Source organism: Mercenaria mercenaria, chromosome 8 (assembly GCF_021730395.1).
Source record: "Mercenaria mercenaria strain notata chromosome 8, MADL_Memer_1, whole genome shotgun sequence".
In the NCBI taxonomy this organism is placed as follows: domain Eukaryota; kingdom Metazoa; phylum Mollusca; class Bivalvia; order Venerida; family Veneridae; genus Mercenaria; species Mercenaria mercenaria.
This window is the reverse complement of record NC_069368.1, coordinates 35,903,750-35,916,876: the sequence shown is the minus strand read 5'-3', so window position 1 is coordinate 35,916,876 and position 13,127 is coordinate 35,903,750. Positions and strand designations below refer to the sequence as shown.

The following is a 13,127-nucleotide window of genomic DNA, read 5'->3' as shown; positions in this document are numbered from 1 at the left end:
ATCTTTTGTCATGATCAATCTACATTCAAAAGAGTAATACTGAGAAGTTTGGACACTGAAACAAGTGAAAAATTAAAATTGCAGTGTAAATGGAAGGCTTACAATGAGGAATAAACTGTATAAAAACATTGTTCTTTGTATTAATACTACTTAAATTGTTGTTCATTTTCATGCTATACGTTGGGAAGCCTTCTTTTACTAGCAGTCAGCTTCATGGGAAAGTGTAGATGGATTTTTGACCATGGCTGAGGCTCCAGTAGGGGACTCTGTGGCATAGATGGACAAAATTTACTGTCTTTCCCCCTTTTATAGTGGTTTTCACCAGAAGCATAAGGTTGAATGTACTTTCAAGTCCATTATATTAGACATGATTTGTTTATGGAGGTAGTGTGTCCCTTGAAAGAACTTGCATTCCTTATATACCAGTACATACTGCATCAGACAATTCATACTTGAAACATGTCTGCCCTAATTGCAGTTAGAATATTTATGGTTGCATTTTAGTGGATTAAGTTCTAGAAAACACTGTTTTGTCAATAAACATCATGAGTTTTAAATTTTTGCAAAGGCTCTTTATTATATTTGTAATGCGGATGTTTTATCTATAATCATAGCAGTAAACTTGAGGCCTAATGGCTCTTTTTTATGTTACAACAAGACTTACTAGTGTTTCACATATAATGCAACTGTAAAGAAGTTGAATAAGTTTGGTTAATGTATCAAGATTTTTTTTATTCGCGTGAAATGCCCATACAGTAGAAAGTTCCATCTGTTATGCGACAGTGTCCTCTTTGGGTAGAGATTTGAGCTGTTTGTGGTTCAGAAATCTCCCTTTCAATCTGGAGCCCTGTTCCAATGCTCAAACACCCATAGAGAAAGTAGTGCATCATGCGTGTTTGTTAATACAGAGGCCACAACAGTTACGGTGAAAGATCCTCCAGATGTGCTGGATAGGCAGAAATGCCTTGATGCTCTAGCAGCCCTACGACATGCTAAATGGTTCCAGGTTCGATACTACTTTTATACTACTTTGCAGCCTTATGACATAGGTTCTTTATATAATGTGAATTTGTTTGAATGAGTTATAGACATTACTAGGGGTATGAATGATCAATCTTTTATCTGATGTTTTATATAGGTTTTCTTATCTGTTATGCAATAGCCAAGGGAGGATTTACTTGAGAGCATAGTTGTGGCCCTGTCTGTAGGAATACATTTGTTCAGCAAAATGGGGAAAGGTTATTTCCCTTTCATCGTTGTACCTTGCAAAGACCGGGGAACACAAATTTTGTAACATGAAACTATTCACCTGCACTGTGTACGTTTTGGTAGTGTTTTTCTTTCTTTTTTTGTTTGTCTAGAGTCATGTCAAAGAAATGTTTTTTGTGTATATGCAAAATCTTGGTTGAAGTGTAAACTGTTACTGGGTAATGTGGCTCAGCAAGTTTCAGTCAGATTGCCTGTGGAACACAAGACGATGTCAGTGATTTACCTTGTCACGGGTAAATGAGCTGCATTCTGAAGTGAATCACTAAATTTTAAGCTATGAAGGGAATCCAAGTTTTATTTAATATATGAAAGAAATATTGTAATCTTCATCCTTAAAAAAAACAGTAGTGCTCTTGAGTAAAAAATGGCTTGACTATTGTGTGATGGATTTTCATGAATGTTTGAATTTGTTTAAGTTACTGTTAAACTATCATGGACAATATTCCAAGTTCAATCTCCTCTAAGCCTTTTTGGGCTTAAAAAATGTCTGTTTCTGGTTACTCGGTGCAACATTCTTTTCCAGATTTTAGTAACGATCACATTCACTGAAAGGTCTAGTTTATATTGGGACATAACACCCTACTACAAATGATATCACAATTTCTGTATGTACATTGTTGAGTGAAAAAGCTGGAGGGAAAAAAAACAACATTTGTTTGCTTGACATGCATGTTACTACAGTAAAATAAACTGATGCTATCCAGCTGGCTTTACTGTCAAATTTAATCTGAATGCATTCTTGACTACTTGCTCAGTAGCATACTCTAACTTTAATGCTTTAATAAAAGTTTAAAATTATGTGTTTTTGTCCATGACAGGTTTTGCTTGTATTTGTATGGCTTTATGAAAACCTTAGAAAATATCTCAGAAAATATCTCCTCGAACAACCGATCTTATTTCATAGTAATTGCACAAAATTGTTACTTGGGTGATCTGTAGGTTTCAATGTTTGTGAAACACTGGTTAGCAAAATAGAATGGTTATGGCCCTCCAGCCAGTAACCAGAAACAGAACTAATTTTTAGGCCCTTGATAGAAAAAAGACAGTTGTTTAAGTTTGTAATCATTAGCTTGCACAGTTGCAATTTGTGAGAATGGTGTGTTTGATATGTGTGAATTAAACCACAGTCTGTTATTTGATGAGTGTATTTTGATTCATAGAAATCCGCAATCATGGAACAATTTAATGCCGTTATTAGTTAACATACCAGTGACACCTAAAATGGTTGAACAGGGTTTTTTTTTTTACTGTCAGGTGAAAAAACTTTCGATCAGCTATGTAAAATAGTGCAGGCTGTTTTCAGCCCTTGATTGCTGAATGGCCAATTAGTCTTAAATCGAACATTCTGCTTTGCTTTTTTACCCCCAAATGAAGGAATTTAAACAACACACTCACAGTTTGTAATCAATATACTTCACATGATATTTAGTATTTCATTTAGGGCAGATTCTGCCATTTTCTCTCATGTATATCCCATGCCTGTTCCATGAAGGTTTTAAAGCTAAGATTGATCATTGATCTTCATATACATGAGGCTGGAAAGTTAAGAAAGTAGATGAATAGCTGTCACCAAGTCTGTAATACTTGACTGAGGCTAAAACTCTACTAGCACATATTTTTATCATGTTCTCCTTCCCTTGGATATCTCGGGAATCTGGATTTGAGAGAAATTATGTATAGATTTTACTAATGATAACAGTTTTAACAACAATATCAATTTCTGTTTCAATATTTCTCATAGAACTTATTCTCTGTTTAATCCTATATTGCAAAAGAACGGCTGCCATACTTAAACTATTCCCGCCTGGTCAGATGTCATGTTCTGTATAATGAGCTAGCCTGCTTATATACCCCATACTCGTCAAGCCTTTCTGTAACTAATAGTCAAATAGATGGCAGTTGCATCTTTCATATCTAGGATCAAACCCTGTATTCATTTTATTCATTTATGCAAGAAAAAGTCCAGATTCTTGATAATTAATGCAAAAAAATCCCTGGATTGATGAATATGAAAGCATGTTATATGGTGTATATCTATAGGCTAGAGCCAATGGTCTACAGTCATGTGTGATCGTTATTAGGATACTACGAGATCTTTGCCAGAGAGTTCCAACATGGACACCACTAAATGAATGGGTAAGGATATTCTTAAGAGTTTTTAGTTAGAACTCCTGGAAGAAACATATTAAGTCTTTGAACATTTGAAGGATAAGAGACATATCCAAGGATCACACGGACGTTGAAAAGGTCCTTGAATTTGATGCTAGTTGTTGAAATCTTTAAAAGGACAAAAAATCTGGAATAGTACATGCATTTTGAAAAATACTGCTTTAATTTGACCAAAAATGCTGAAAAGGTTCTGTCATCAGTTGCTTTATGGAAAGAAAATGTTTTAAAAAAAAAACAACAGGAATTGAGGGGAAAAATGGATATCATTTGGGAAAAAATACGGTATTTAGCCACATCACTTATGTTGACCGCATTTTTTTATAGGCCCAAAGGGACATACTGTTATACCCCTGGTGTCTGCCCGTTAGCAATTTCGTGTCTGCTTGACGACGTGCAGAGCGTATGTTTTGGATGTCTGTCTTCAAGGTCAAGGTCACACTTAGGAGTCAAAGGTCATATCAGTTTGTTTCTGTCCACTCTGTAACTCTTGAACTGCTTGAAGGATTTCAAAGAAACTTGGCACAAATGTTCACCACACCGAGACGACGTGCAGAGCGCATGGTTCGGTTGACTCGCTTCAAGGTCAAGGTTACACTTAGTGGTCAAAGGTCATATCAGTTTGTTTTGTGTCCGCTCTGTAACTCTTGAACTGCTTGAAGGATTTCAAAGAAACTTGGCACAAATATTCACCACACCAAGATGACATGCAGAGCGCATGTTTCGGATTACTCGCTTGAAGGTCAGGGTCGCACTTGGGGGTCAAAGGTCATATATGACTTTGCTTTGTGTACATGTATATTGCTCTGCATTGCAGTGCTCATGTTTATATTTGGCAGATTCCTTTTTTGTTCACTTAAAATAAAAAAAAATTGAATTACTTCCCTTTTATATTACAATAAATAGCTTAAAACTTTTTTTATTATTGGCCGTAGGGAAAAACCGAGACCACTTTTCTGTGGTACAACATGGATGGTACCTCCAATTTTTAGGTGTATTTTGACATACCTCTACCTGATACAGGGATTGAATTTAACGGTCACTAACTCGCAAAATTCGAGTTTGAATAGAAAAAATGCGAGTAGAAAATCATGGCACTCGAATATTTTCGCGATCACGTTCGAAAATCGGGGAATTCGCCCCACCTATCCTTTTCTCTTTAAAACTCATTTGGGGCAGTTAATTTACCGATAATCACGTGACTGCTTGTAGACGCTTGTCGTTTTATTCAAAAGTAATTATCGGATATCTAAGTAAGCGTCTAGGCAATATTTGTTTTCATTTTGGTCTGTAATTTGCAAAGTTCTGCAGAAATGGAGAGGAAAATAACATGTTTCTTGGTGCAAAAAGGCCCAAGGAGACTGAAAAAGCTAGCAACACTAGGGGAAGTGACCTGAGAAAAACTTAAAACTTCAACATCAAAGAATCATTGAGTACTTTAGTTCGTATCGTACTTTCAAAAACCAGAAAGTCCCCGGCCTGTCCTGACCGTGAACTTTTATATGAAACCAAACAACAACAAAACTACTTAATAAATTTAGCATGTAAACAGCTTTTAAATAATTGCTTGTGGAACCTGTCATTTTGCTAGTGGATAAAAATGGCACTAGTGGGAAAAAAAGTTAAATTTAATCCCTGTGGTAACGATTTTTTTTGTGGACTTAGAATTTGTTTTTGAATTTCTTCCCTTTGTTGTTCCTGTCCTTCGAGCTTCAACAGTCAAGTTCTTTAAATTTTGCTCCCATCCTCTGATGTAACCCTTCGGACGTATATTGCCCTGCTTGGCGGAGCTCTTGTTTTGATTTACCTGAGACTGCAATTTTTTACCACAACACTTTAAATGATAATCAGCTGTGTCTGAAAATCGGTTTTTGTGAGTAAGTAACAAAAAATGTGTAACTGGAATAAATTGGACACCATTGATTATCACAACCCTTGGCCATAGACATCATAAATGACAAAGTAAGTACATGTGCTCCTCATTTGACAAACTATTGAAAGATACATTACACTTGCAACTTCTGAAAAAAATTGTTACACGCCAGACTACAGTAACATAATATGCAGCTCTATGGAAAACTGTAAAATCTCCTGTGAATCGGCAGGATAGTTATCAAAGTTATTTGGCAAAAATGTTTCTTGTTACACCTGTTTTAAGGTGTGAAACTGGTTAACAATATAGGTTCACCATGGCCATCCTGTTATTTGAGTTGGTAGGTTAAAGGTCAAGGTAAACTAATATGCCTAATGTTCTTTGAAGGTTAAAGGTCAAAGACAAAGTAATGTTGAGATTATGATGTTATAGGATGTATAGCTGAAGAACACTTAGACCTAAACATACTCATATTTGGTCAGTAGGTGAACCTTTTTGCAGTTTTTGTTAACCACGTTTTAAAAAATACTGGTTATTAGATTGGTGAATGTTGTTTGGTATGGGACAAGTTCAAGGTCAGCATAACGTAATTAATTAGCATACTTCAATACCCTAGAGTACTCTACATTACTTTTCAATATTGAGAATGGAAGTTAAATACGCACCCATACATTGTGCAAGCCATCTTGAGGAGTATTTTACAAATATTCTTATTACTGAGTAGCATTTGTATTGTTGTGATACAGGCAATGGAGTTACTGGTAGAGAAGTGTGTAAGCAGTGGAGGTGGTCATCTGAATCCAGGGGATGCTCTAAGACGTGTGTTTGAATGTATTGCTTCTGGAGTTCTTCTGCCAGGTAAACAAACCTACTGTAACATGATATCCACACAGTCGAGACATTAAGGGGTGAAGGTCACTCGAGCATCTTGAGGGCCTCATAACACGCTTTTTCTGACTCCTCTGTTGATTTGAATGTAATTTTGTTGAAGTATACATTGCTGTTGAGGGTGTGTGAAGCTTGGAATCATTCTGCAGTGCAGCATGCCCGCTTAGCTCAGTAGTGAGAGCGTTGGTCAAGGGATCGCGAGTTCGATCCCTGGGCGGGGCGTATGTTCTCCATGACGATTTGATAAAAAGACAATGTCTGAAATCATTCGTCCTCCCCCTCTGATAATTCATGTGGGGCAGTTGGCAGTTACTTGCAGAGAACAGGTTTGTGGTGGTACAGAATCCAAGAACACTGGATAGGTTAACTGCCCGCCGTTAGATCATTAAACTTACAAATAGGATTTTGACTACAGGTCATAAATTATACTCAATATAATCAATTGCTAACAATGATACTGAAATATCAATTGATATGATGCGTTCCTCTGAGTACTTCTGTTCAAATAACCTAATCACAGTAATAGTGGTGTTAAAATCAGTTTACTATGCTCAATTGATATAGGAGGGCCAGGTCTGTTGGATCCATGTGAGAAGGACCCAGTAGATGCTGCCTCAGGTCTCAGTAACCAGGAGAGAGAAGATATTACTGCATCAGCCCAGGTAACTTATTGTTGTCCTGTATCTACATGTTATCAACTTACTGCAAAGTTCTAGAGAACGTTTTCCATATGTTTATTTGTTGCCATCTCTAAAACTCTTAATTCCTAGCTGGTACTAACACTTCTGAGAATTCTTTGAAAGAGTTTCGTATTCTATTAAACTATGCAGTGCAAAGTCTGAGCAGACTGTTATTTAACAAATAATCAAGGCCTTCCGGTGGTTTGTCGTCTAAATTATCACAGTTCAGAGTTCAGATGCGCAGGAATTGAACCATGAGGGCTTTAGCCTGAGTGGTTAAATATCTAAACATCTACCATGAACCGTGGTAAATTAAACGATAAACCACAAGAATGCATTGATTGTTTTTATTCTTAAATGTTCTTTGAAATATTTTGATAAAAATTATCTTTGGTTTAATTTATCAGAGTAGTAATGAACAAGATGTCAAGCAGCAGTTTGATGCCATTATGCTCTCTAACTGGTTCTTGTGTCAACAATTGTTATTTGCAGAATATACAGAGCTGTTTTACTGGCAGTCATAGAATTTCAGATATAAAATGTGCACACTTTCTGATAATGAAGAAACTGGATATAATCCAGGTTAAATGATTATGAGGTATATTTAGACATCGGTATGACCAATATTTTCCTGTTTATGAATGGAAAGCATGCAGAAACCTTTACATCTGGGCAGATTTTCAGAACAAGTAATTGAGGCCATGATTTTAACTATATTTTGAACACAATAAAAACAATAATAAAGAAACCCTTTAGTGTATCATTATTTATAATTCTACATAAGTGGGCAGCAGCCCACTTAGCTAAATAGGGAGAACGCCGATCTACGGATCGCTGGGTTGTGAGTTGGATCCCCGGGCCAGCTGTATGATCTCCATGAGAATTTGATAAAAAAACATTGTGTCCGAAATCATTTGTCTCAACCGCCTCGGTAGCCTAGTGGTAGAGCATCCGCTTCGAGAGCGGGAGGTCGTGGGTTCGATCCCCGGCCGCGTCATACCAAAGACGTTAAGAAATGGTACTAGTAGCTTCCTCGCTTGGTGCTCAACATTAAGAGGGTAGTGCTAGGACTGGTCGGCCCAGTGTCAGTATAATGTGACTGGGTGGGGTAACAGTATCATGTCGCGTGTCTACGGCGTGATATTCCAGTGAGGCAGCACTATAAAGTTGGGCATTGTGCTCACTGCTATAAGTAGACACCGTCGTTTATATGACTGAAAAATTGTTGAAAAAGACGTTAAACCCGAACTCACACACCACCTCTAATTCATGTGGAGAAGTTGGCCGTTACTTGCAGAGAATAGTTTGTTTTTTTTGGTACAGAATCCAAGAACACTGGTTAGGTTAACTGCCCGCTGTTACATAACTGAAATACTGTTGAAAAATCGCGTTAAACCCAAAACAACCAAACAAATCTACATAAGTAGTCTCTGAAGTGTCATAGTTGTCTTTAATATGTGAACAGTGAATTTTATCTCTAGTTATAGACATCGTACTAAAGAGCTCTTTATGGATGGACATTTGTATGTATGTCAATGTTTTTAGCTATGTACATCCTGTCAACGAAAAAAGAGGTACTCCATACATGTATGTTTGCATATATAATACTTCTCTTTGATCACCTGCCATTCATTTCTTTCAGCCCATTGTGTCATTGTTATGAACTCATAACATGTGCACACAGAAAGACAGTAAATTATCAACTTGTAAGAGAACATGCTCAGTCAGTTTGTCCTTTGGTAGACCCTTTGGCTTCTGACCAGTAATTAGAGAATGCTTGGTCAAACTTCATAAAATGTGTACATTTTATTCCAATGTTGGCAGCAGAGAATAGTGATGCAGATAACTTGTTTTTACTTTCATATACTCAATAACCAGATTTGGGGTATTATGTGAGAGTTGAAAATATTATTAGTCACATCTCTGCTGTTTGATACACTCTGTAACCAGTATTGGAGTATTATGTGAGAGTTGAAGATATTATTAGTCATGTCTCTGTGTTAGATCAGTGGTATAAAGTCAAGATGGGTTGAAAATTGAAACTGAGATAGTATTGAGAAGGATGTTAAATATAAATAGACCAAAATATCAATTTTGCTGAACTTTAATCAGTGGTAAAATGTTTTGCAGCATGCTCTCAGGCTAATAGCCTTCAGACAGATCCATAAGGTTCTGGGTATGGATGCCCTACCTGTACCAAGGTTTGCACGGAGACCTTTCAGCTCACGTAAGCGTAGACGTACGGACAGTGCTGCCGGAGAAGGGGATGGAGAAGGAACAGGTAGGTGTCAATGCTACATTGACAATATTCTTTGTTCTGTGTGCTCACACTGTTGTTACATAAAATATATATGGCTTCCTTCATGCAAAATACAAGCTGTCCTCTATTTGTTGAAGCCAAGTAATTGAAAACTGAAATGTTTGTTCTAGCCAATGAGTTTCTATGACATCATTTTTGCTTTTTGTACATAACATGTAGGAAATTGTAACACCATATTTTATGTTTGTGTTTTTTCAGCGGCTGAGAAGAAAGACAAGAAGGAGGATGATACCATGGAAACAAAATAGATACACTTTACAAAATCATGAAGAATTCAACTCTCCAGAATACTCCTATGGAGTAACAGTTACAAAAGGAATTCATTTTTATGTATATATAGGACATTTAAAATGTAAGAGTTGCATGTTTCCAAGCATTGTGTTTCTTTACTTATATTTTTGATTTCTTACTTGAATATTTTAATGTTGCTTTTTACCATTTGACCAAATCAAACACTTGAGTGAGCTGTGCACTTTTTTCTTGCAATCTGACACACTTGATTATATTTGTATCGTCCATTAAACAATCATTAACATTACTGAGTTATCTGTTCGTTTATTGTACATTCAAACATGCAGTTGTTGCCACCTGTATACAGTGTGGACTGGTCACTTTGAGGTCTAGCTGTTTGAGCAGTCATTGGTCTTCGAGTTTTTAAAAATGCAAGACGTTAGTGGTCAGTAATGTGTATGAGTTGATACTATAGCTTGTTGCAATTCTTCCTGTTTTTCTGTTCATAGATACTTTTCAGGCGGTCTTACCGTCTAAAACATGAAAAAAATGTACGTAAATCTACCATTAGTGGCAGGCTAAATCTGCTGAAACAGTCACTCGGAGATAATGGTAGATATAACAAAATAAAACATATAGAAGGATTTAACATGGAAAATCTGGATATAGTGTTTAGTTTGATTCAATTCCTGTGTTCAATGCTAGAAACTGATGTGGCTGTCAATGTAGGTTGAACTAAATTCACTTATTTATGTAATGTTTGTTAATTGGGCATTGTCTGAATGTGTCACATCAAGACAATATTTGCTACCAAAAAAAGGGGATAAACATTCTTGACATCTGAAAATAGATCAGCTGGTCATCCTTGATTGTATATGTGTATCTGTAGCCAGTGCGTTAAAACTTCCATAACATACTCAGTTATACAGACATGTCATGTTCGTTATCAATACATTTTCTGGTGAAGACTGTACTGTGCTATCACATCACCATTTTGTACATTTACCATTTACCAATCATGGAAATTTCATAGTATCATCATACTTTAATAATTTATTTTTGAAGGTTTAAATAAATGTCTACACCTGTACAGCATTTGTCCAATAGTAGTAAATCTTGTGATTGGGTATTTTGAATTTTGCTACCACATCTTTTGAATAGGTCTGTCCATATTTTTTTTTCATCTTTTTAGTAGATTTTGCTTGTTTCTTTCCTTACCTTGTGGCTTAAGCAGATGTTTTTTTGTTACTTTGGTTAATTGAAGAGTATTTTCTCCATATTATAACATGTTTGACTGCTTTGAATAGTGTTCAGTAAACATCAAATGACATAGAGTTCCTTCATGTTTCATTATATTCAGTGCTGAGGGGAGCTGTAAATGTGATCTTGCTTGTTAATGAAAAGATATATAAAGGTATTACTGGTGACTTGTTTGGATGCCATTTATTATTTATGTCACGAGAGTTCTCAATTAATATGTCAGTAAATATGTGGAAGCTACAACCTATGAAGTGGTTCAGCTGTCAGAGACTATACTTAAAAGATTAGATTGAACTTGTAAAGAAAAGACTTGAGTGTAACTGTATGATTATGCATTGAAAAGTTTATAGTGTTTTTGCCTAGTTATGTTGTCAAACATTGTGGTAATAAAGTAATAAGTCTTGGATTTAATAGTTGTGTTTAAAGGCCCTACAATTTTAAAGAAAGAGAGTTTGGTTTACTGATGTCAAATGCAAGACTGAAAATGGAATCAAGAGTATATAAAGTGTGGTAGTCTTTGACCATGTCAAAGGTCACTGACGAAAAGACTGAAATAGGCTTTTAGCTCGACTATTCTAAGAATAGATGGAGCTATTGGACGCATCCCGATTTTGCTAAATTTTTGTATGTAAGGTGGTATCTCAGTAACCGCTTGTGGGAATGAAACTTCACACCTTTATTATTCTTATTATTATTATTATACCAGATTTCTGTAGCACCATTTTCATGATAAACGCATTCAAAGGTGCTTTGCATATAGCAAACACAGCCACACGGCGCAAAATTCATCTACTAGTACAGACACAGAGTGATCTGACCAGAGGGACAGTGTGAGATAAAGCCCCCAGAACAGAGAGAAATCCTTCTTGGATACAAACTTGTCCGGCTAACTTAGAATAGACAGTCTGGTTCCTTAACGTGCACGGTTTATAGCACCAATACACGCGAAGTCGTCTTTCCTGGAAAGAACCAGTACAGGCATCTAAGTTAGGTGGGAGACACTCGAGCATCTCAGAAATTTCCAGTGCCTGAACTGGGATTCGCATCCCGGACCTCTGTATTGACAGTCAGGCGTGTTACCACCTGATAAACTGACCTGTATTGCACAGGTTGCATAATTATATCTCCCCAGGAGACATATTGTTTTTGCCCTGTCCGCCCGTCCGTACGTCACACTTCATTTCTGAGCAATAGCTGGAGAACCATTTGACCTAGAACCTTCAAACTTCATAGGGTTGTAGGGCTGCTGGAGTAGACGACCCCTATTATTTTTGGGGTCACTCCGTCAAAGGTGAAGGTCACAGGGGCCCGAACATTGAAAACCATTTCCGATCAATAACTAGAGAACCACTTGACCCAGAATGTTGAAACTTCATAGGATGATTGTACATGCAAAGTAGATGACCTTGGGGTCACTCCTTTAAAGGTCAAGGTCACAGGGGCCCGAACATTGAAAACCATTTCTGGTCAGTAACTTGAGAACCACTTGACCCAGAATGTTGAAACTTCATAGGATGATTGGTCATGAAGAGTAGATGACCCCTATTGATTTTGGGGTCACTCTGTCAAAGGTCAAGGTCACAGGGGCCCGAACATGGAAAACCATTTCCGATCAATAACTAGAGAACCACTTGACCCAGAATGTTTAAACTTCATAGAATGATTGTACATGCAAAGTAGATGACCCCTATCGATTTTGGGGTCACTCTGTCAAAGGTCAAGGTCACAGGGGCCTGAACATTGAAAACCATTTCCGATCAATAACTAGAGAACCACTTGACCCAGAATGTTGAAACTTCATAGGATGATTGATCATGAAGAGTAGATGACCCCTATTGATTTTGGGGGTCACTCCGTCAAAGGTCAAGGTCACAGGGGCCTGAACATTGAAAACCATTTCCGATCAATAACTAGAGAACGACTTGACCCAGAATGTTGAAACTTCATAGGATGATTGGTCATAAAGAGTAGATGACCCCTATTGATTTTGGGGTCACTCCATCAAAGGTCAAGGTCACAGGGGCCTGAACATGGAAAACAATTTCTGATCAATAACTAGAGAACCTCTTGACCCAGAATGTTGAAACTTCATAGGATGATTGTACATGCAAAGTAGATGACCCCTATCGATTTTGGGGTCACTCCATTAAAGGTCAAGGTCACAGGGGCCTGAACATTGAAAACCATTTCTGGTCAGTAACTTGAGAACCACTTGACCCAGAGTGATGAAACTTCATAGGATGATTGATCATGCAAAGTAGATGACCCCTATCGATTTTAGGGTCACTCTGTTAAAGGTCAAGGTCACAGGGGCCTGAACATGGAAAACCATTTCCAATCAATAACTTGAGAACCTCTCGACCCTTAATGTTGAAACTTCATAGGATGATTGTTCATGCAGAGTAAATGACCCCTATTGATTTTGGGGTCACTCCTTTAA

The 13,127-nt window shown here is 37.1% G+C and overlaps 1 protein-coding gene across 1 annotated transcript in view; it reads left to right on the top strand.

The window, feature by feature from the left end:
* LOC123566583 (zinc finger RNA-binding protein-like) overlaps positions 1-11,093 on the top strand; it is a 38,857-nt gene extending 27,764 nt beyond the window's left edge. Inside the window, exons 17-22 of the mRNA XM_045360829.2 lie at positions 909-1,006; positions 3,310-3,405; positions 6,055-6,166; positions 6,761-6,858; positions 9,007-9,157; positions 9,395-11,093. Coding sequence (XP_045216764.1) covers positions 909-1,006; positions 3,310-3,405; positions 6,055-6,166; positions 6,761-6,858; positions 9,007-9,157; positions 9,395-9,444 — 605 coding nt within the window. The 3' untranslated portion in view covers positions 9,445-11,093. The remainder of the gene's footprint in view (positions 1-908; positions 1,007-3,309; positions 3,406-6,054; positions 6,167-6,760; positions 6,859-9,006; positions 9,158-9,394) is intronic.
* The last annotated feature ends 2,034 nt before the right edge of the window (positions 11,094-13,127 follow it).